Source organism: Danio rerio, chromosome 7, assembly GCF_049306965.1.
Source record: "Danio rerio strain Tuebingen ecotype United States chromosome 7, GRCz12tu, whole genome shotgun sequence".
Lineage (NCBI taxonomy): Eukaryota > Metazoa > Chordata > Actinopteri > Cypriniformes > Danionidae > Danio > Danio rerio.
The window spans coordinates 24,801,879-24,826,322 of NC_133182.1; the positions used below are offsets into that span (position 1 = coordinate 24,801,879).

At 35.1% G+C, this 24,444-nt stretch overlaps 3 protein-coding genes across 4 annotated transcripts; 1 reads left to right on the top strand and 2 right to left on the bottom strand.

Moving 5' to 3' along the window:
* Positions 1–47: 47 nt before the first annotated feature.
* otub1b (OTU deubiquitinase, ubiquitin aldehyde binding 1b) lies at positions 48–13,104 on the bottom strand. The gene is given in 7 exon segments (NM_001002500.2): positions 48–589; positions 4,018–4,212; positions 6,729–6,813; positions 6,921–7,039; positions 7,127–7,225; positions 12,384–12,445; positions 13,032–13,104. Coding segments are annotated over 7 exon segments (801 nt in total). The 5' UTR covers positions 13,075–13,104; the 3' UTR covers positions 48–391.
* A 39-nt stretch (positions 13,105–13,143) lies between these two features.
* On the top strand, positions 13,144–15,890 carry cskmt (citrate synthase lysine methyltransferase). Its single transcript, NM_001020777.2, has 2 exons — positions 13,144–13,287; positions 13,961–15,890. The coding sequence occupies exon 2, from the start codon at positions 13,978–13,980 to the stop codon at positions 14,638–14,640; it is 663 nt and encodes a 220-aa protein (NP_001018613.2). The 5' UTR covers positions 13,144–13,287; positions 13,961–13,977; the 3' UTR covers positions 14,641–15,890.
* fam113 (family with sequence similarity 113) lies at positions 14,813–22,665 on the bottom strand. Of its 2 annotated transcripts, none has more exons than XM_005172277.1 (10): positions 22,548–22,665; positions 22,349–22,421; positions 22,165–22,244; positions 19,924–20,156; positions 19,690–19,840; positions 19,365–19,599; positions 19,074–19,148; positions 15,763–15,825; positions 15,111–15,353; positions 14,813–15,025 (listed from the first exon to the last, which is right to left on the bottom strand). In XM_005172277.1, exons 2-10 carry the CDS (start codon positions 22,404–22,406, stop codon positions 14,916–14,918), a joined length of 1,248 nt encoding a protein of 415 aa, XP_005172334.1. In that variant the 5' UTR covers positions 22,407–22,421; positions 22,548–22,665; the 3' UTR covers positions 14,813–14,915. The 2 variants fall into 2 exon arrangements, with proteins under 2 accessions (XP_005172334.1, NP_001008600.1); NM_001008600.1 differs by having other exon boundaries at positions 22,349–22,417; positions 22,548–22,639.
* Positions 22,666–24,444: the final 1,779 nt, after the last annotated feature.

A 24,444-nucleotide genomic window follows, 5' to 3' on the forward strand; every position in this document is an offset into this window, starting at 1 on the left:
CCTGCCAATGATCATTTCTGTAACCACAAACTCACTTCAGCCAGTAGAGGTGTAAATCCCTTTAATAAAACTCATGAAAGGCAGTGTAACAAAGGAAAAACACTAAAAGCAAGTTTACATTTACAACCACATAACCAAAAAATAAACTACTGTACAACCGTAATGCTGCCGTTTGATGCAGTGTCAATTGTTCTGAGATCAATAGCTTAAATTGTCTGTAATGAAGACAAATTCACTTTGTAATGGAAGAAAAAACTGGATTGAATCTTTTTATTGTGATTTTTAATAATAGCCTGGCAAACATGTATGTACGCATACATATGACAACTTGGCTGTAGAACTGAGATGGTTTCTTCACAATGGAACCACAGAGAATATATATGTAGGAGTATCACTTATACAGGATGTCGTAGTGGCCTGGGCGGTAGAGCAGGAAGATGCGTGGCTCACTTCCTTCAGGAAAGACATGATTGTTCACCGTTCCACCCTCTCCTCTGTCCATGTATTCCACTAATACGGGCACGTTCAGTGCCTGTGCTAAGGCAATGATATGAATGTGGTCACTTTCTTTTGACATGGGTTCCACCTCCTGAAAAAAACAATTAGTTAAGCATAATCAGATTTTCTTTAACACTTATTTTTGCTTAACGTAACACAGTTCAATACCAAGGCAATGAATTAAGCATACATTTACATGCCATTGTCAATACAAACTGTTGAAAATGAGGTTCAGTGTAAGTTGTAAAGCTATATTGAAATCATTATGCCAAATATTAGTACATTGTTGTCTGCGACACCCTTTGTTGCTTTGGATGATGTATGCCAAATCCATGAATGTAATTTTCTATTTTGTAAATTCAAATAATATTCAGAGTAAGTCCTATATGCTTATTTCACGACATTTTAAAGAACGAAAGTGAGGCTGCGATGGAATGAAACCCAGAAGTTTAGGATCAGCACTGTAAACATTGCAACATGCTGTGGACTACAAACCTCCAGCAGCGATTTGAAAATGCAGAAATGGTGAGAACATCACAATAATATCATTCAGTTACATTTAATTGAAATAATTAAAGGCATATTGTCGCCAATTGGTGAAGTTATTTTTTTCCTCACCGCTGTCGCCACTAGCTTGCATGGTTTGGGATATGTAGAGCTGCACATCGATGAATTTACTCTTAAGTGTTTGGACTCTCAGTAGTGATTATTAAACCACGCTGAACTGAAACTGAAAATTGAACTACACTGTTCCAGTTTACTATGATCTTTTATGTGAAGCTGCTCTGAAACAATCTTCATTGTAAAAATGCTATACAAATAAATGTGAATTGAATTGAATATTAGGCATCAAACTAAATCACAATCTCTTTAAGAACAATACGCTTAAGTGTCCTCCTAGGCTTTAGTTCATGGCACCAGGTAAACACTGTAGGAATTTTTTTTAAATGTCAGTACTGAAATTCAGTGTCATGACAAGTCTAATGTAGTGAAAGAATCAGTTCATTAACTTGAGTTTGATAAATGGCATCTAAAACGTGTGTTTGGGAAAGAAAACATTAGCTAACTCAGGGGTCACCAAACTTGTTCCTGGAGGGCCGGTGTCCTGCAGATTTTAGCTCCAACCCTAATCAAACACACCTGAACAAGCTAATCAATGTCTTACTAGGCATACTCGAAACACCCAGACAGGTGTGTTCAGGCAAGTTGGAGCTAAACCCTGCAGGGACACCGGCCCTCATGGACCGAGATTGGTGACCCCTGAGCTAACTAGTACCATTTCCCATACCTTAACTGAAAAATAAGGTCCGATATCCCTTTCTATTTTCATTATTCATTGAGAACGGACCTTCAAGTCACTCGGAAGACGTGAAAGTATACATTTGTGCCGCTTTCTCTTTGCTGATAAGATATATTCATCCAGGTACACAACATTCCTGTATGACATGTGAGGCAACACTTCCGTGTTTCTTCCAACCGCAGCCTTGATTTCGCCGTTTAAAATGGCGGCCGGGTGAAATCAGTCTATTGGGCTTGTTTACACCTGGTCACTTCATGCGTTTTTTTTTATATCTGATATCTAAAAATGGGTCCATTTACATTTGACTACATTAATGAGTACTCGCTAAACTGATAGGATTCCGATCTTTAAATGCTGCTCTATATGCACTACAACTACCTAAGTTACATCGACTAAAGCGTCAGATACAGCACATTTCATTTAATCAACATTATTATTTGCAGAAATGTAAGCTATACATCTTATTTAAATCCCATTGTATATGCAGCATTACAAGTGCATCAGGCAGCCTCAGTGATCACTTTCATTATAAACATCTATTTTAGTTATACAAATATGTCCAAGACATCTTTCATAACTGTATACATAATCCCAGAAACAAAACAATGCGCCTTTGTAAATGAATGCAGCAGTAATAGATTTCTATTCCCTCTTTTCACAGATACAGTCTACCAAAATGTTGTCATCTGATATTAATTTAACCATTTAATTTGATCATTTCATGGTCAAAAATAAAACAAAATAAAAAAAATGTAACTAAAACAAACATCTTAACTGTCACCTGTGGCCTTCCGTTGCTTTTGCTGTTGCTTTTGGTCATTTAGCCCACAACACATGTGCTCTCACGTTTATTTATCTTTTTTTAAGTTGGGGAGAAGTAAAATTTACATGTGTGTTTTTTAACAACCACAGGCATTTAAACCAGCCTAGTTTGGTCTGGAAACCACCTCCTGAAGCGGTCTGAGAGATCAGAATCATATCCATCTCAAATGCGCTTAAGAGGGCGTTTACACCTGCACATATCATTATCAGATAGCTATATGATCAGAAAAAAAACACATGAAGTGACCAGGGGTCCGTTCTTCGTACCTCGCTTAAATGATCTAAGATGATTTGGCAGATCCTGGATCTTTTAATCTTGATAACTGATCTCTCGCTTATTTGGTTCTTCAAACAAGTTCGCGAATCAGATTAGAATGTCTGGATGAACTGATCTGAGATCGCTGCGTGTGTTGTTAAGGACAGATCTATCGATCCTCGAAATCATGATCAGCAATGCAACGATTGGCTGACGGCACAGCAGCGTAATGACATCATCTGATTAATATTCAATTATCCATGTGAACAAAATTACATCAAATTAGCAGTAAACGGCTTGTAAAATATGACACGCAGTAACTTCACATTTGTTTTGAGCTGCAGGCTTTACACTTTCATTTGTCAAGACAAGAGTATTCATCATGCATTTCAATGCAAATCAATGTATTTAGTTCCACATTTAGAAAAGATTTTCTTTATTATAGTAGCCGTTTTTTAATCGGTGTAAAGAATAACTGGTTGTTTCCAAAAGCATTTTGATATTGGTAAAGGCGTCTGCAACTTTTGTGAAGCATCAAATCACTGGCATATTAACTGTCAAAACATGTTTATGACTGCATAAATGTATTATTGCTTTTAAAAAAAAGTGACATATTGTGCATTTCTATCATACACAATTTGTACTAAAGCGATCTAAAAAGTTCATATCAATAAGTTTTCTCTTTGCACCACCAGGTGGCAGTCTACTTTCATTTCGAGGGTGCAGATTACATACGTTTTATTAATATGTAAAACTTTATTTATTTTATTAATGACTATAACTTTATATATATATAGTTAAAAACTACTATTTTCCCAATTGTATATAACTTTTACTGTAAGAAAATATCAAAACTCGGTACATACTTTCTGTATTATCTTTGCTTGAACTGAGCCGATCTAATCCTGTTTATATGAATTGAACCTGCTCCCGATCAGGTTTGACCTAGCAGATCTGTTGCCATGACAACAACTCTCGGATCAGCGTTGAAGAACGAAACGATCCTGGATCGTGTCAAATCGTCAATATCCAAATCCAGCTAACTGAGTAATCCACGTACGAAGAACGGACCCCAGGAGTAAACAGCCCCATTGAAAGGCCATAAATATTGAGCCATTAATGATCTTCAGGTGTTACTCGCCTGCTGGCAGAACTCTTTGACGGAGCGTCCGCCCTCTATGAAGTGCTGAAAGAACACATGCTCCCTCTGCAGGTATCCAGAGGTGAGAAGCCTCAGATAAACCACTATGTAGTCGGACACACTCTGGTCATTGAAGGAGCTCAGCACTTCTCCGAGCGACTGCTGCTTTTCACATAGCTCAATCAAGTCCATGAACTGAAAAAAAAGGAGAAGGTTAAACATAAAAATAAACATGAACTCAAAAACTTCTAAACTGACATAATCCATAGCTTTGTTACTGCACAATATTCTTGAGGTGAACAACTAAACTGCGAGGTAATTTCATATTCAGCCTCAATAGTCCAATCTGGATAAGCATTTCTTTGATGTTAGTTTGACAACGTGGACAGAATTTGCCATTTATCAACTACTAATTTACTTCTGCAAGTTAAATATGAAGCAGAGAAGTGCTCAAATAAAACCTAGACTTCTGTTCAGTTTTCAGTTGGAAATGGCAACAGTTCCAGTTATGCAGATTTCAAGGTCCCAATACATTTCAAGCTAATTACAGAGAAAACGGATGTTAAACCAAGTCAGGACAGAACAGAGTTCATCTTGAGTGTGTTTCATGACTTCAAAACAGCTTGTCTAATTGTATTTGCTGAATAGTTAGCTCTAGCTGGTAAACAACTATTGGTCCACAGTGATAACTCTCTGATTTAAATCAACACAATGTGACTTTACTGGATGCTGAATTGCAAAGCCCATGCAAACCTTTAAATACTTTATTGTTGTTCTCATTTTGCCTTGTATTCATTTTGCATGGAAAGTGTGCTGCACATTTTCATCTTAACACTCAGCACTCAGCAGTGGAGTTGCTGTCATGCTGTTTACTAACCTACAAACTTTACAAACAGTACATTTAGGTAAATTAAAGCAATAGTTTTTTTTAATAATTGTGTTCTGTATAAACATAAATGAAAGTATTAGATACACATCTGCAGGCCAGAAGAAATGAACTACAACCTTTAGAATGTGGAAAAATAGTAAATTACAGCATTTGGCTTTTTGAATTGTAAACTTTGGATCAGGAAAAGATTAAATTCATTCAGTCAGACAAACACTATTTACAAACAAATTTGAATTAAATCATTTTGTTGCTGGTGATGATACCCACGGGGGTAGTTTGCGGACATATATCAATTGAGGTAAAGTTAGTTTTATATTCACACAATTGGACTTTCTCCTTAATCATATAATTTCACAAAGGTATTTTTCACAAATTCTAAATAGTGAAATCATATTAGCAGCCACTGACTATCAGAGTACAATATTGTTCACATTTAAATTAATAGTGCTACTGTTGTTTTCTAGTCATACTTGCATAGCATTTCAGACTGAATATTCAAAGTACCATTGTAAACAATATAGGTCTGTGTATAAATGTCTGTAAATGTAAATATATATATATATATATATATATATATATATATATATTTTTTTTTTTTTTTTTTTTTTTTTTTTTTTTTTTTTTTGAGAAACATTTAAAATATTTTGTAGCAGTAAACATGTCAGGCTGAATAATTCAATTTAATCATTGACTTCTGGTGTCTTTATTAGTTTCAGAAACACAGATTTCTTTAATTTAAATGGCATATTTGGATATCTTTTCTGCTAGAGATACTGGTGTCCTAAAAAAAACTCTTAACAAAAAATGTTGGTGGTTCTAAAACCTTCACTTTTCCAAACTGCAGTAAACCTTGAAAATGGTTGTTGTCCCATGCCTACATGTCACAAGTTGTCACTGAATGAATATGCGAGTATAAAATCAACTTTACCTCAATCATATATCGCTAGTTTGAATCATGTACTTTTCACAATACCATACCCTTCCTCTATCTCTCAAACTTTGGTTCTTGTCTAAGTACTATCCTATCATAATATATTCAAAACTGCTCCAGAAATATCCTAAAACAAAATTAAACTATTTAGTTGTCTAACTGTATACTCTGTGTCCTCAAGTGGAGTTATTTGGAATGGCGTAAGTATTTTTGCTCTATGAATTGAATTGGCAGATATCCAACCTAAAAATTGTTTTGCAGAGGTAAACTTGTAAATTCAAATTTGATGGATATCATCAGAATGCAACCCAACAAAATGCCTCTTCTTTTTAACAGCTTTTGGCTGACTGGAGTCTTAAAACATCACTGCTATCTGTTGTAGGATATGGTGCAAAATGTAAGTGCTTGGCCATTTTCGTAATCATTATCAACGGTTTATATAAAGCTTTATTTATACAATGGAACATTAGCTACAATTATGTCAGCCGCACTCGTGTGCCTGAACTTTTTTTTTTTCAGTTTCAAAAAGTATGTTTGATTCCACTGTGACAGTGTCCTGCTAAAGAGATATGTGCAACTTCTTTTTAGCCCAAAGATTACTCAGTATATTGTTTCCCTTTACTCCCCAGTTGGCATAATTCAGACCTCCCTGTAACTCAATCATGGCGTTTGACGTCATATGATTGGCATTTGATTTAATAGCATTTGATTGACTACAAGGTCATGGATTTGATTTCACTGGAAAGAACTGATAAAATATGTATGTATTAGGGGAATTTGAATAAAAGCATTTGTGAAATGCATAAATCGAAAATTAAAGGATTTTAGAGCCGGAGTATGAGGGCCATGAAACTTGAGCATAGTTTTTTAATAGTAAATATTTCAACTCACGGTGTTGTGAAAGTCCTCAATTGTGAACTCAGTGAAGCCCTGGTTTACAAGGTCCAGCTTGCTCTTTGCTGCAACAGCTTTGAACCTAAAATGCAAAAAAATGTACATTAAGACATTTACTAAAAAGAATGCGAATGCCAAGAATAAAGCAAACAATATACACAGAGGCTGCTATCCCTTGAAGAACTCTACCTTTGCAGCTCTTTGCTGTCTTCCAATAGTGACTCCAAATGTGCAAAGCCAAAAGCTCTGTAGAAACAATTTCCATCTGGCCGTGTTTTCCGAATGCTCGAATACTTTTTGTGAAGGTCCTATGAGCACAAAGTAAGAAACACATTTACAGAAGGTTTTGGCATTTACTATGAATTCGCCAAATAAGCTTGTGAAGGTGTAGTGACCTGTATCTTGAGTTGGTATATGGTGTCCTCCATGGCATATTCTCCCTTAAGCACAGAGAGCTCTTGTCTGTCCGACACTAAAGGGTTACTGGTGGCTATCTGTTAAAACAGAACGGGTAAGCTCATTTATTCCTGAAAACTGTGTGGCTTTTTTATTTAGGGAGGTTAGTCAGAATGTGTCTACTCTTTTCCGTACATCAAATGTGAATATAGTGTAAGTGTAATGTAAATAATTATTTCTTTTTTAAAGATTTCAGATCACACTCTTAGAGTGCTTTTTAAAGAGTATTGAGATTCTAATAGCAGTGGTGGTCATAACAGTGCCAAATGATTGGGGAATAGCTCAAACATTAACATTTTCATGTTATTACCCACTTTATAATAGTTAGTGATAATTTACAATGCTATTGTATGTTAACTGCGCAATAAGGCTCCAGCAGACATTATTTAGTTTAACTTAACTCATGGAAAAAACTACTAAATGTTTGAATAATCTTTAGGCGTTGTTAATTTCTTATTCATTGTCTAATAATGCTATAACCCTAAGACAGCCATGTATCCAGGGGGATACTTACAATTTCAGAGGCTGTGGTGAGAGATTTAGAAAGTGTGAGTCCAATGTATTGGTATCAATTTAAAAAGCTAATTGTTAGGAATGTTTAGATCAGGTGACTTTGTTGATACATCAAGTGTTAACCTGACAGACAGCACTATTGCTGACTTTTTCGAGAAACTTCACAACTTCAGGAAAAAGTTAAGTGTTGGCTGATCATGGTTATGTGGCAGTTTTTTTAATTAACATTGTACATTTTACATAATCTGTCTCTAAATGGTGTGCATCTCTGGGGAAACCTTGACAGTTCAGGCAATTTTTGATGTTGACAATTTTTTATATTCTTAAATGTTAGATATATTTAATAATTTGGCCATTTATTTATAAGTACAATGAATTCATTTTTCAAATCAGGAATAAAAAGATTTTTTAGGGAAATATTATGGTGGAACAAACAGTTGCAATAATTTGCATTAGGAGTCCACAGAAATGACACTTACAGCAGCAGTAAACAGGAGAGTATTTTTTAAAATGGAAATTGTATTTTGGAATTTGAATGAATTAAAATTACTCATTTAAATTAATAATGTTGTTTAAACAGTTTAGAATCGATAATAAATGTGTTTGGCCAGTTTTAAAATAAGAGAAGACAATATCCCAGTTTTTAGCTCCTAACTAATTTTTAAAAATCTATGAATATTTGTTCCTTTTTATAACTAAACAGTCTTTGCATCCTGGAAGATACAATTTATTAAATCCTAAATAAACAAAAAAACAAAGTCAAAAATCCTTTGGACATCTTTTACACAGCTTCAGTACATCTCAATCAAATTACGACTGTTTTTAAGTGATAAAAATCGTCGTAATCTGATTAAAGGTTGTAATAATTTTATTAAATGAAGGTAATAACTAATCAGTTTTTTATGCCATTTTTTAACTAATATTAACATTTTAACTAATAAATCTGGCTTTTTTTCTGATGTTGATTCTAATCCATTAAATAACATTTATTGAGACTTTATTGTAAAGTGTTTAACTTATTCTCTCTATTTAGGGTCGATGTGTTATATCTTGAATTATGTTTTGTTAAATAGATGATGAAAATAGTGCGTAGAAATTGTGTGTGTTGAAACCAGAGCATAATACAACTGACTGGATTCACACCAAGTATTTATTTTCTTCTAGTAAGATATCAGCAAGTAAAAAGATTCCTTGACATTTAAAGATTTTGAACATCAAACAACATCTTGAACAACAAAAGGGCAGATAAGATGAGTGCTAAATTAACATTATAATCCATTAGTACGGAGGTTAACGGAGTTATTCTCTGTGTCAACTGGCTTTAATGCAATTTTGTTTGGTGGTGACAAAATGGCATGCTTTAGCTTTAAATTCTGTTTGGATTTAGAAAACACTGAATATAGCTTACAAGTTGCATGTTGCGACTTGTAGCGTAATATAGGAGCAATTCCATGCAAATGTCAACCTTGCCATAAAAAATAATGTTTTCATCAAAATAGCGCAACTGTTTCTACGTTTTTTGTGTAAGCAATTAGTAAAAATACTCAAATATCTCTGTCAGTGTTTTCAAACAATTATATTTGATTTGTGGCATCCATTACGGTGAGATGTCACATCCATAACCAAGAGTTTTCTTCATAAAATGCAAAAAATGTCAAATAAAATAAACTCAATCATGTTTGTTTTATAGAGCCAACTCTATCTTATTATTTGGCATTATTTATTTTGTGTTGTGCAGTTTAAATCACAGAATTAAAACAAAGTATGTTGTCGATTGTAAACTCGCAGACTTTTGTGGTCACATCCATATCGCTCATTTAAAATATAAAAAATGTTTACAGATCGATACTTTTCTGATCCCATAACTCTGCGGTTAGTTCATTTGTAAAATATAAACAGATGTTTCAATAAAATTTTATATACATATACTGTGAATTTATGCTTAGAATTTTTACTGCATATGTCACATCCATAACGGTGGAATTTTTCATATACATGTGCAGTGACAGCACATCTCTTTAATTGTACAGAATTAAAATAACAGCACACACAATTTTCTTATACAGAAGACAGAAAATTGTCTGTTTAAAAAATAATAAATTATAAGTTAGTGTTTGGATTAAAAAAATTAACAATTTCACAAAAGTAAACGTCAGTAATTTTTTCAGTGAACTAAAACTAAACCGCAAGTCTTCCTTTAAAAGTGGCACTGAGTTCCCAACAAACACATATACGTTGTAGCGATGTCTGCACAACGTTGTATTTTTTCAAAGGCAACGTTGTCTCTTACGTGCTCGCTACATTGTCACAACGTAGAAATGTAAGACGTGAGAAGGCTGTAGCAACGTTGTCGTGCGACATTCAGCAACCGCGAGGCGGCGTTCTTACTACTTGTATTAATATTTTTTGTGGCAGTTTATCAATACTGCCTAGAATACAGGATAAGCAGCAATTCTTTTCCAGTATTGCTAAATATGAAATATTATTCATTTATTTTTCCTATTTAATTTAACAATTGCATGTGTAAACTTTAAAGTGTAAAAATGCCACACAAATGAATATAATCAAACTTTTTATTATATATTTCACAACATTTAATACATACAGTACACATACAGTATCTAATTATAAGCAAACAGTATAAAATAAAGTTTAGATTATATATATATATATATATATATATATATATATATATATATATATATATATATATATATATATATATATATATATATATATATATATATATATATATAATTAAACTAAAGGGTAAAAAAACAAGAAAAGTAAACAAGAAATCATTAAAATGTAAATAAATATATAAATAAATATATAAATTAAAATTCAAACACTGGGCAGTGAAGCTCTGGACTGGAGAATACAGCAGACCGGGGAGCGCAGCTGAAGACCAGTCGTAGTTGTTGGTATGGAGAAAGCAGTCAGAGGAAGAAACAAATTCAACGGATAATCCAGCTTCAGAGATCCACAGCAGACAAGTCAAAATAGGCAGTGAACAAGAGAGGACAGATCAGAGCTTGACACAACAGCACTACACAGGAAATGACTATGACTAGCAAGTTATTGAAGTTTCAGACATTTATTGTAATTTCATTACATATAAAATCTCCAGTGAGTAATTATGTGGCCTATTTTATTTTAATGTTTTAATAATATATCATATACCAAAATTACATACAATTAAATAAATTTAGAGATACAGGGAAAACAGGTTTTAGTTAACAGAAGTCAGAGTTAGTCTCCGAATACTTACTTAAATTATGAGTAGAGAAAGAAGAGGCCCTGTAGTTGTGGCGTTGCTCGCTGTAAATGGAATGTTAAACTTAGTGTCATTTCAATAACAGCTGTACAAAATAATAAAGTAATTTTTCATAAGCATGATCTATTTTCCACATTATGGACATGCTGTTTTAGGTAACATAACTACATTTAATAGTAAATAGAGTAGTATACTTCTTACCTCATCCAATTCTTCTTTCCATAGATCAGGAATTACAGCAACACTGATCTGAGGTGAATTCAACAGCTGAAAACATTCTGAAAGACAAGTTACACGAGTAATTTGAAAACAACAGTGAGTGGTTAAACAATAGTTTCATGCAACTTACGCATAATTAAAATCCAGAAATTATCAATAGAAGATTACCTCCATGTAAAAATAGCCTGTTGAGTAAAGAAACGAGTGGGTTTTAAATAAAACGTCAAAAGACCAATCAAAATAGAAATTTAGACTAGCAGACCTTTTAATTACTATCTATATTAATTAGGCATATGAACATTAATTTATATACTTTAACTTATAGGGATAGCTCACCCAAAACTGACAATTCTGCCATTTTAACCTCATCCTTTATTTGTTGCAAACTTATTTAGCTTTTTTTCTGCTAAACAATAAAGAAGATATGTTAAATAAAGCTGGAAAACTGTAACTATTTAATTCCATAGTGTTTTCCTACTATGAAAGGAAATGCTTACAGTCTTTAGTGTTCAACAGAATAAAGAAACTTAAAGGTTTGGAATCACTTATTATTTACAGGGCAAATAATTCGTGAGTACATATCATTTTTGAGTGAACTGTTCCTTTAACGGGACGCAATCTGCACAGAGATGATTTGTTTTTAAAAGTTATTTTGTGTGTTTTGTAAATAGTGGGTCGGCTCGTGTGATGAAGTATCATACTAACTGATCACGACGGATATGGAAAAAACTGAACTTCAAAAACATTATTGTCCATTTAATTAAAGACAAGGCGTAGGTAAATAATCAGGAAATGTTTTATCGAGAGATTTAACATGTGATGTTGGAAAAGATTGTTGTCGAAATCGTAGGTTTGTTTGAATATTCACGATTTACGTATCCTATTTAGCAAGAAGAAATAAAGCAATACTCACGTCTCCTCGGTCGTTGATGAATGAGACGACGGCTTGTTGAAATTTAAACTGATTCAGCTGTGACCAGTAAATGTTGTACAGTGGTCGTCCACGCCACCTAAGCACAACCTAAAGCATGCGACCCTCATGATGTTTAAATGGCAACCTTATGACATCGTTGTGACAACCTTTAGCAACAACGTAGAATCCTCAACCTTTTTGCAATGTTGATACAACGTTGTAGGAAGGTCGCTACGTTGAGGCAACGTTGTGTGTTTGTTGGGTTGTTCCTCACCTCTTGCTGAATGCGGTCCTGCTGTGCCATAATGGCTTCATCATATGCGAGGCAGTTGACTCCTGCAAAACATATTCATCAGTAATGATGAAGTCATAAATGTTTTAGACACACACCTGCCACACAAGACCTAGACCTGACCCAATAACTTCTGCTAATGCTGCAGTTTGGTTCAGTTTTACTTCACTTTACTCGTCTTACGTCATTACACGATCTGACGTCATGTAAACAAACTCGTGAGAAATTAATCCTCCAACCATAACCGAACAGAATCCCAAATGTGACGTACAATTAAAATACAAATACATGAATAACACGACTCATCTTCATAAACACTGAGAAAATATTAGTGTTCGGGTGACAATCATACTGCCTCATTTAACCTGAGGATGTAAAACGCGTCTAACGTTATAGAGTTGTATGGAAAAAAAGAGGAAGATGTGAGGTAGATTGAGTGTTATTTTTTTTATTCAACGTTAAATGTTTACTCTCTGCACAGCTCTTGCTCTGCATTTTCTCCTGCTCGTGACAATGCACGCGGATTCTTTACCTAATGCAAGCGGCCTCATGCAGGACCTGCAAGATATTTTGCTTACAGATGTCAGTTGTTTTTTTACAGAGCACGAGAAAACGTTATTTTGCACTTACCCTCCATCTCTCCCTGTGATGATTCCTGCTGCTCATCCGCCATCTTGATTGAGTTCTTTTTCCACCGCCCCCTCTCCCGTGTACTCTTCCGGGTCGTGTCATTCGTGCACACACATGCGGCTGGTGTTTTCTTTCATTTCGAGGACCTTTAACTAAACTGGCGGGTTGAAAATGTTATTAAACAGATTTTTGGTGCCGCTGAGAAGCCTCCAGAAGCTGACGCAGGCACACAGATGGCATCAGACTAGTTTGATAAGTTAGTAGGCTCTACATTTCCTTTTTTACAGGCATAACCTGTCAAGGGTCTGGTGAGATTCCTTTTTATTGACATTTGTCTGCAACGTAGAATGTTTTGCTATTGTTTTACATTCTGTTACAGACAAACTGATCAAATATTTAGATAGTAACTAGTAGATTACACTAATAGTGCTGTGTTTAAAGATCAGATTATGAAAACTAGTTTATACGCAATCAAAGGGCATAGATTTGCTTTTTGGTGGGGACCTAATTTGACAACCCCAGCCCCTTTAAAATGTAAAGTTAAAGGAATCCCTGCTGAAAAATCCAGCTTAAACCAGCCTAGGATGGTTAGCAGTTTTTTTTGCTGGTCGACCAGACTTTTTTTAAGGGGTTTTGGCCATTTCCAACCTGGTCTTAGTTCGCCTGAGAGATGACCAGCTAAAACCAGCTATGCCCAGCTTAAACCAGGCTGGTCAAGTTGGTTTTAGCTGATCATTTTCCGCCTGGTGGTTAGTGGTTCATTCCGCTGTGGTTACCCATGATGAATAAAGGGACTAAGACAAAGGAAAATAAATATATGGATGAATAAATTAATGAATATTATATATATATATATATATATATATATATATATATATATATATATATATATATAGTTCATTTATTTAACAAATTACTTGTGTTTACAGATGATCTGGTTGTAAACATGGACAAAAAAGCAATGTGGGACAGATTCTACACAGAAAATGGAAGCAAAGGCCAATTTAAAAATTTTGAGTGGTTCTTTGGGTTTCCCTCAGTTAAGGACCTCGTTCTTCCTGCACTTCAGGCCATGTCTTGTTCCCACAGTGGCCCGTTACACATCCTGGACATGGGTTGTGGCACGTCTGCATTAGGACCATGTATCTACAGCACCTCTCCATGTGCGGTCCGGGTCACCTGTGCCGATATTTCACCAGTGGCAGTAAAACTAATTGAGGAGCACACTAAGTCCACATCAACAAAGCCATGCAACCCATCCTCTGCACTCGTCTTCCTGGAGCTGGACTGCACACAGATGACGGGACACTTTAAACCCAGAAGCCTGGACTTGATATTGGACAAGGGTACTACTGATGCTTTAGTTAGGTCAAAAGAAGGTCAGGTTAAGGCTGGACAGATACTGAGGCAGAGCTTACAGGTGCTGAGACCCTCAGGGAGCCTCTTACAGTTTTCAGATGAAGACCCTGACGCCAGGCTCATCTGGCTGGAGAGAGAAGTTCAGGGAGCAGAAGTGACAGCGGATGTAGGCGTTCAAGAGATTGGTGAATTGAGAGGGGTCAGCTATTTTTGCTACCAGATATCTCCTCGTAGCAGACCCCACTCTTGAAATACAACCCAATTAAAAGTACCCGTATTCTGAAAGATTTCCATGTGAAGATGCTGCATTTGTCCAACAATTAACACTGGTGACTTTTTACTGCAGCCGTATCTTGGCTAATCAAATACCTGTTCACAATATTCGCATCAGACGAAGAACAAACAAAACATTCACACAACTGTTAACTATTAAGAAAACGTTTATTTCAGATTTAAAAAAAAAAAAATAGTTCTTTGTCAAAGTTCCAGATCACTTCAACTTCATCACTTTAACAATTTTTGCGCTCAGTATCTGTGTGTTCGCATTCTTGCATATGGGTTATATTGTCGATGCGGTTTTGGCTTCGCCCAGTGGTTTGCAGGCCAGTAGGGGGCAGGAGTCAAATTTTCACCACCTTCAAACACAATCAGTCTGTTAGCACAAAACTGCATAAAACGCAAATACTGATGATTTAAGGAGTTAATAGTATGTGTCTGTACCTCTATGGCTTGGGTAACCCGTCCCCAAGTATGGTGGAATAGAGAACTGAGGCCCAAAGCCACTTAACTGAGGTCCAAAGTCATTAAATTGAGGCCTAAAGTCATCATACCGAGGCCTAAAGTCATCAACCCGAGGCCTAAAGTCATCAACCCGAGGCCTAAAGTTATCAACCCGAGGCCTAAAGTCATCAAACTGAGGCCTTAAGTCATTGAAATGCCTCATTCCTTGCACCCAGCCTTGACCTAGAAGATGAGCAAAACTGTAATATTAAAATACCCAAATCTGCCTGAAAACTAGTCACAGTATATGTACTATGCAAGAACAAACTTTCATTTTGAATGTGTTTAAACCACAATTAATAGCACTAATAACTACACAATCCCCCAGTGGTGACTGAAAGATGTTCAAAATGAATCATTATCTGTATTACTATGCTGGTTAAGTGAACCCTCAATGTCTTTGATGAGAAGGGACTGGCTGCAGACCAACTGCACGTGCACTCTCAGACATTATAGGCTTATATTGATTACACCTTCCCTGCCCATACTCCTCACAGTGACATCACCTGCACTGAGCGCATGTGACCAATTGTGTAGGTCTGAGAGTGCATCTGTAAGTCTGCAGCCAGACACTATTGAACTTGACTGTTACCATTGTTGTAGCGGGCAGCTGGCATCAAAGGGGGAATAGAGAATCTCTCGTTGCTGTAGGCTCCTGTTAAAAACAATGTTTTGAATTATGAAAGTCTGTTAAAGGATATAAAAACTACCATTTAAATACTTGGATTGGTAAGTTTTTTTAAATACATATCTTGTGCTCATCATGCTTTTAAAAATTCTACTTCCTTCAGTGTGCAATGTTTTAGCATGAGGATAAAAAAGGATCTGCAAAGTTATAAATCACTCCAAAAGGAGATCATCTCTTAGTAAGTTCAGTTTCTGAACTCTCAAACTGCATTCCCTAATGTTATATTTCACACAGGTCTCCAGCTTCGTGTCCATGCTGCAGCCGAATCGCAGGTAGATTTAGGTTTAGGAAGATTTTTTAAACGTGTTTATCACCATGGTAATGTACACTACTAACCTGCTAAAAAAAGCAGGTTTTGTTTTGGTTTACAAATCAACAAATCAATAGTGGGCCAATCAGGTTGAAGCAAAGTGACAGCCACTCCTCTATCTCTCATGCTAAATTACTGTAGTTCACAGCAAAAGAACTTAAAACAAATTGGCCCAGCTTAATATTAGTATAAAATGTACATTATATATTTATCTTTATATATAACAAGTATATATTTGATCATTTAACAATAAACTTTATTATTTAAATAGTTGTGCATGTTAAAGGGCCATGAAACCCCCTCATTTCAGCAGGGTGTTTTCACACCTCTACTTTGGAAAAAGGCAGAAAAGTGGGCGTGTCCAGCTTTGTTTAGGGGGGAAGTGTCGGAGAAAGAAAAGAGGCATGGTGTGGGAGTGTCTATTTGTGCACACGCTGATTTTCAGAGTCAAAACACACACACACACACACACACACACACACACAGGGGGAAAGTGACTGTGTTTACATGGACATGTGTAGTCGAATTATTTGCCAAATTATTAAATGGTGGACTTTAACTGCAGTTTGGCTCTTTCATTCAGGGAATTCATTCATGTCCCTCGCGACAAACGAGATATTTGATTCGAAGAACTGCTCTAAGCGTTTATTTTTCATGCAATGGTTGATACCGAACGGCGAATGCGGTGAAAATCCTACACAAGGTTAAAGTTTGGTTGTAGTGCTAACATGTTTACACTCGATGCAATAAATAAAAATAAATAAACAAAGAGCACTGGTCGCTCACTTACCAAATCTGTAGAGACAGGACAATCACCAGCAACTAGAGGCGTGTCTTTATTAAGAGGAGACTACAAGCGAATCCAGATCTCAGTGTTTGCAGATGAGAACAGCTCTCAGGTAAACAATAATCCTCCTTAGACACGTAAGTTATTGTTGTCGAGTGTCGCGTACACTGTTAATCCACACGTGACGCCAGCTGCGCTCTCACAGAGAGAAAATGAAAACGAAACTTAACTGCAGCAAACTATAAAAGCAACACTTCACAATTGTTTTGCCAACACAACGTGGCGTCTCTGTCGTCTAAACACTGTGACAGTAATGAATATTAATGACGTTGCACAATAGAGCACGCTGATTGGTTTAAACCAAGCCTTACTCATGCATTAATGCAACACACTGTAAGACGTAATAAGACACACTCTGGCACAGACGCCCAGTCTGCACGCTGGAATACACGCTATTATCTCATAGCAGTGACGCAGCTTCAAAAATTCGTTTCAAACCGGAAGTACGAATTTGCTTGAAATAACGCAAAAACAACCAATTTACACTTTTTAGTGAAATATAGGTGTCTTAATAGTGTTTTTAGCAGTGTGAGACACATATACGACTGTCAACAGCTCAAAAAATGTGTTTTGGTGTTTCGTGACCCTTTAAACCTAGTGTTGCTAAACATGTATTTGCACTCATGATTACACACACACACACACACACACACACACTTGTACTGTGTATATTTATATATAAATGCATACACATTTTTATATGAAGAGTTCAGATGCAAAACCCTCTAGATCCATCAGAACTCTTTTCTTGTAAATGAGCATTTTCTATTGGGCTCCTCTGATTAGGTTCAGAAGTTTCATTTTGTATGTATTTAAAATATATTACCTAGTAAATAAAATACCTTTTTTTATTAAATGTCACTTCAGACAATTCTTTGTTTTTTAACAAGGTAGATTTTCTTTTGTGTCGAAACCAGCTAAATCCACTTGTGCTTCAAAACCTCTAAATCCACCTATTGGGACAAGACAGTGTAATTAGTTGAAAAATCACTAAAGATGCTAATTTAAAACACATACGAAAACCACCTACAATTTAAAACACACAAATGTGTCAAGTAAGTGGTGGTTCATTCAACGGTGGTAACCCCTGATAAAACAGGGACTAAGTAGAAGGAAAATGAATGAATGAAATCTGTAAAGTGTGTGCATTAATCAATAACATTAAAACTGACAATAATAAAATCTTTATATGTTGTCATTTCTGATATTTGGGATTTAGATTTAAAGTAGAGCAATGTAAACATTGTAAACCATTACATCCATTAATATAAAACCTTATCAGATATATAGGTAATATGAAGTAATATAAATAATGTATAGTTTAATACATTATATTTATTTCTAAAAAATAGCTTATGTTAGCAAATAAAACACAAGGTAGGTCTACTGGGCAAAAAGGGAATGTCTGATAATTTTAGAAACTGTCATTCATTCTCATCATATTGGAGGTCTTGGTCTCTTTTTCATCTCTTGTTGCCGTGTAATGTACAGTAAATCGGACTCATTCAAAGTAGCGTCGCTGCACAAAAAAAGTTTTATATGCATGTTACACGTCCGACTGTATATTGTGCTTTCTTTTTCTTTTAATGCACAGAGTTTTGAGGTAAGAGACGTTTTCATTTGCCATTCACTGACAGTCAGACAGGCTCATTCAATTCATCAAACTCCAGCTTTTAAAATCTAAATCAGAATAAAACAGTCTCCTCATAAAAGCCGGCGTGGTGTTTAGAGGCTTTTGCAAACAAACATTTCTGAATGTGCTAACGCTGAGATTTAAATGATTTGAAGCAAAACTGTTTGTTGATGGTGTAGTACGTGCCTAAAGCATTCACTCAATGTCATTAGTTCATTTTTGGCTGAAGTGACTGACGTTTAGCAGCTTTTGCATCTGAACTCTTTATATACAAATATATTAATAAAACATTACATTATCTAAGCACACACATGTAAACATCATCTATTTCATTAAATACATGTGTATTCATATGTGCATATCAATTATACACTGTGTTCACATAATTGAACAAAAAGAAACTTCTCAGCCCATTGACAGTGTACCTCTATAGCGCACAGGAGGAGTTGAAAGCCCGCTTTGTCGGTTCTGCTGGGTTGCTGGTTTAGAATCCTGCTGATCTGCATGAAGACAACAAAACAGATCTGTGACTATGTTCCATGCATCCTTAACCAAGTCATTTTTTTGCAAATGTGATTATCTGTAATATTCAGTTAGTATAAAGAGAGAGAAAACAATAACATTCTCATCATCATTCTGGGACCCCAGCAAACAATCTATAACAAAATTACTTTATTTTGCCAACCAGAAGCACCAACTCAACCTGCATTTCTCACCTAGCTTCGGCAGTTCAACACCCCATGCTTCTGCGACGTGTTGCAGCAGAAGGGATGATAGTTTCCGGTGAGCCACAGCATTCCAGTGGACACCATCACGAGTTCGATGCTGCAGGCTGAAACGAAACTGGTAATGGAGGTCCAGCACATCAAAGCCAGACTCATTGGCAAGTGTGGCTCCAAAGTAATTCGCTTCAATGACATCAAATCTTAACGATGGGCCCATGTGCTCTATCTGAGATTGGGAACAAGATATGAAAAAATATCATGGATTATAATCTTTGTTTTTTAATGAAGTTTAATCCTCTACCATTTTTAAACCCACCTCAGGAACCAAGAAACCTCCTAAGATCTTCCTGCCCAAAGGCATGGTCATATTCCATATCACCAGGCTCTCCTCAGGCAAAACACTCTTCAGCTTCATGAAGAGCTTTTTCAGGTTCTCCCTGTATTCCACAGCCCACTGTCGACTGTACCTGTGAAATGTAGTAAAATCTCGTTAAATCCACATGCTAAACACCGTATATCTGTAAGAGGCTGTAATGAGGAGCAGTCCCACCTGGAAATATCCCACACACAAGAGTTCACCACCACCAGGTCTGGCTTTATTCCCTTCTCAAAGTCAGAGATGATGCTCTCCACATACTGCGAGAACGTCCGGGTAATGAAGTAAAAGCGGACCAAGTGGTGGTCCGTTCTGTATTGTCTAACTTCTCTGTATTGTGTCCCATTATTCATCTCCCCCAGTCTGCCTCCTTCCACCAAGGTGTCATTTTCAAATGAGAATTCACCCTGGGAAATAGGGAAAGAACAGATATCAGACCGTGCTTATACCGGGAAAAGAAAAAAATTCTGTCCTTAATCCTAAACATACACAGCAGCTTGTTTCCACATTTATATGTTTGGTTTAATAAATTACATGAAATAAAAATAAAACAAAAACTGATGATGTTAATTCTTTTGAATAAACTGCTTTTGTATAAAGGTTATTACAGCTTTTCAGTTTTCATTTTGCTGTAAATTTCAGTTTAGTTAACTATATTAATGAATACTTTTTAGTTTAGTTTTTATGTTGTGAACATATTTCTATTTAGTTTTTACATATTTAGTTTAAATTTAGTCATTCTAGTTCAGCTGAACACATTCAGTGTAAAGCAAGGCAGTGTTGAATGTTCACACAGCTTAGATAAACTCTTATGCAAACCCTTTGGCAACAAAAATAATTGTTTAAACAAACACTGACCCAAAACCATACAAATGCAGCTTAAACAAGTCATTTTACAGGTAAACATTAGGAAGAATCAAGACAAACCTGAGCATTTAAAGGCATGTACTTAAAAGGATTGTTCACCCAAAAATTGTGTCACTATTTACTCTCCCTCAAGTGCTTTAAAAGCTTTATGAGTTTCTTCTCCTGAATACAAACGAAAACAATTTGAAGAAAGCTGAAAACCTGTAACCACTGATTTCCATAGCAGGAAAAACAAATGCTATGGAAATTAATAGTTACTAGTTTCCAACATTTTTCTAAATATCTTTTTTAGTGTTCAGCAGAATAAAGAAATAAAGGTTTTGAAAAGGTAAAGGGTAAGCAAATCACAATTTTTATGTTAGGTGAACTATCCCTTTAAACATGCAGTTACATTTCATAGATTAAAATAAACAACACTTGTTTGATGTTTTTGTATATAATCATGCACTTGAGTGACATGTTTGAAACAAGTGCCATCTACAGATTTTTCTCTGAACACCCCCAGGTCAGAATTTCCACCACAGAATAAGTGCTCATTGAAGAGATAGTTCTGATATAATTTAAACATCCTTTACTTTTTCTTAACCTTTTTGACTTTCTTCAATAGAATAAATCAATTCAAAATTTGAAATCACTTGAGGGTGAGTAAATGGGGAGTAAATTGCCATTTTGGGGTATGCTATCCCATTAAATCTGAAAACAAGTACTAATTTGGCTATTATTTAATATCAGGTAGCTTCACTTAGTTTTCATTCATGAGCTACCATGATCTTAAACTTATGACAATTATCCACGATTTTATTATAGTAAAACTGCAGCAATAGTTTTGGGTGCATTGATTGAAGTTTATGTAACCACCATTTTACTAATTTTTACTTGAAAATTATAGGTGATATATGCATATTATACATAGTTCGTCAAGATAAGTTCAAGTTTAGATAAAAAAATAAATAAATTTGTAGTTTTAAACATTTTGTTTCAGTGTATTTTTGTACACTGCAAAAAAAAATTATTTTCTTATTTATATCTTTTTGTCTTGCTTCCAGTCCACATATCTAAAGATTCTAAAATCAAGAAGCATTTTTTAGACAAATAAAACATATTGTCTTGTTTTAAGAAGTAATACAAAGAAATAAAAAAGTATTTTTTTCCTTAAAACAAGCACAATAATCTGCCAATGAAGTAAGATAAAAAATCTTTTGTCAAAAGGAAAAACAAGATTATTTTGCTCAGTCCATTGGCAGATTATTTTACCTTTTTTAAGGAAACCCTTAATCACATTGGCATAACGTTACTATTTCTGAAAACTAGACAGTATGTTTTGCTTCCCTAGAAAATATCTCTTAATATAAGGATTTTTTTTTATAGATATTTTAGACTAGAAACAAGACAAAAAAATCTAAATCAGAAAAGCATCTCAGACTGGATTTACCAGCAAAACAGACCAATTTACCTACTTTAAAAGATCGAAATTAAGTTTCTTTAACTGTGTACATTGAATGATTTATAAAACGAGATATTCCCAACAAACATTTAGTGTTTACTGACCTTGCTTTTGAGCTGGGATGCACTTAAATGCGAGTCCTTCTGCAATATTAGGACCAAGTCTTTGTATACAGCCCGCTGAACTGGAGGTAAGTAGGCCCATTAGAAACTTGTGCAAATTTCAGGAAGGCCTGGTGATTACTTACAAAATTGACTTCACAAAATATAAATCTTTGCCAGTACTCACTTGAATCTCCTAAAACCACCACAAACTTGTTGTGAAGGAGCTGTTGCACGGTCTTCATAGTGAAGTTACCTGCCTTACATTGAAATCAGAGCAATTAAGTCAGGCCCAATTGAAAAAAAAAACACGCGTGAAAAGATACGCGATGTTCTCATGTCTTTTACGTCAAATATTTTTCAAAAAATGCTACAAAAAAACTTACGTGCCAAAAGAACAACACTGTAAATACGATTTATTAGGAGCAAGATGGAGAGTCGTCAATTTTTGAAGAGCTGTAAAGAAAAGTGAGGTAATGCTCCCCTAGCGGTTAATCTGGAATTAAACATGCTATTTTGATTGAATTGTTTTATACCGCGATTCCTCTGACTTGCAGCTCCATAAAAGCAAAGATAAAAGTAAAAATGTATAAAAAAATATATATTTATTTAAAATAAAATATGTTAATTAATAATAAAACTTATTCATTCATTCATTCATTTTCCTTTGGTTTAGTCCCTTTATTCATCAAGGCCCGGTTTTTCAAAAGGTTAAATACGGATAAAATTGATCCGGATTTAGTAATCCTGTTTTTTGCGATCCGTGATCACGTAATCCAGCTTACTTTTTGAGCCAGTTTTTCAAAGCAACATTAGATTGGATCAATCTGATCCGGTTAGGAACTTTTCAAGATCACTAAATCTGGATTACCAGTGCTCAATCGATGTAGAATAGATGAATAGATAGGCCTATGTAAAGAGCAAGTAGAATAGCCAGAGTGGGGTAAATTTACTTTTATTTTGATTTGAAATGAAAACTAAGAAAATTTTATAAATAATAAAATAATTATAATAATAAATAATAAAAGCAACAAAAAAAAAACACCCTATCCTCTTCTGGCAGTCCGCTCATCTGAGATCTGCAACACTGTACTTTGAGGATATCTATAATAAGTTTAAAATATAGATGTATTGAATAAAAAAAAGACAATGTTGAAACCTCCACAATAATGTCAGACTTCCTCATCTGATGTGGAGGGAGCAGCTTGTCTGAGCGTAATCTTTAGGAGGCAGATCTCAAGTGTGGTCTTGGTTTGCTGCAGTTTGGTCAGAGTCAGCTGTTCCTTTGCCAGATAAAGCTGAGCTTCTGCCCAGTCTCTTTTTGCAATTATTGAAAGTGATTTTAAAAATCAGGCATTGCCATTCTTTGCATTTTATTTTTATTCTGTAATCATTGCATGCATCACTAATAAATATTCTAAACACAAAAATATTTTCCATTGTGATGAATATATATATATATATATATATATATATATATATATATATATATATATCAGTTAGTAACAGAATAAAATGTATTGTTTTTGGTAAATTTTGACAGCTGTTTGGGGGATTGTTTTATGAAGCCAAACTCTTTCTATTTTGCTGTAGGCCTATACTGAAAGGCTAAATACGTTAAAGCCAATAATCACTATAGCCTGACAGATGAACAAATAAAATGAAAACCTTATGAATAAATAATATATCTCGTAAGATACTGCATGATCCAAATATAGTTTTATTTAATAATTTTTTAAAGTTTTCATTACATTTTGGACATGAAATCAACGCTAAATCCACCCTTCTGATGGGATCAGTTTAATCCAAGTTTTTTGGATCAAAGTGATCCAAATCCTCCAAAAAAGGGTCTGAAAAACCCAAACTAAAGGTTTGATCTGGATCAAAACCAAGATTGGATTACGTGATCTAATCCAATTTTGTAATCCATTTTTTTTTCTTTTGTAAAAACTCATTTTCAACATTTGATCTAATCTGTTATCCAAAATCCTAGTGGATTACTTTTGAAAAACCGGGCCCAGGGGTCGCAACAGCAAAATGAACCGCAGCGGATGCCCTTCCAGCTGCAACCCAGTACTAGGTAAAATCCATAAACACTCATACACATACACTATGGCCAAGTAATATTCATTCATTTTCCTTTGCCTTAGTCCCTTTATTGATCAGGGGTCTCCACAGTGGATCGAACCTCAAACTTATCCAGCATATGCTTTACACAGCGAATGCCGTTACAGCTGCAACCCAGTACTTGGAAACACCCATTCACACTCCTTCCCAACACCC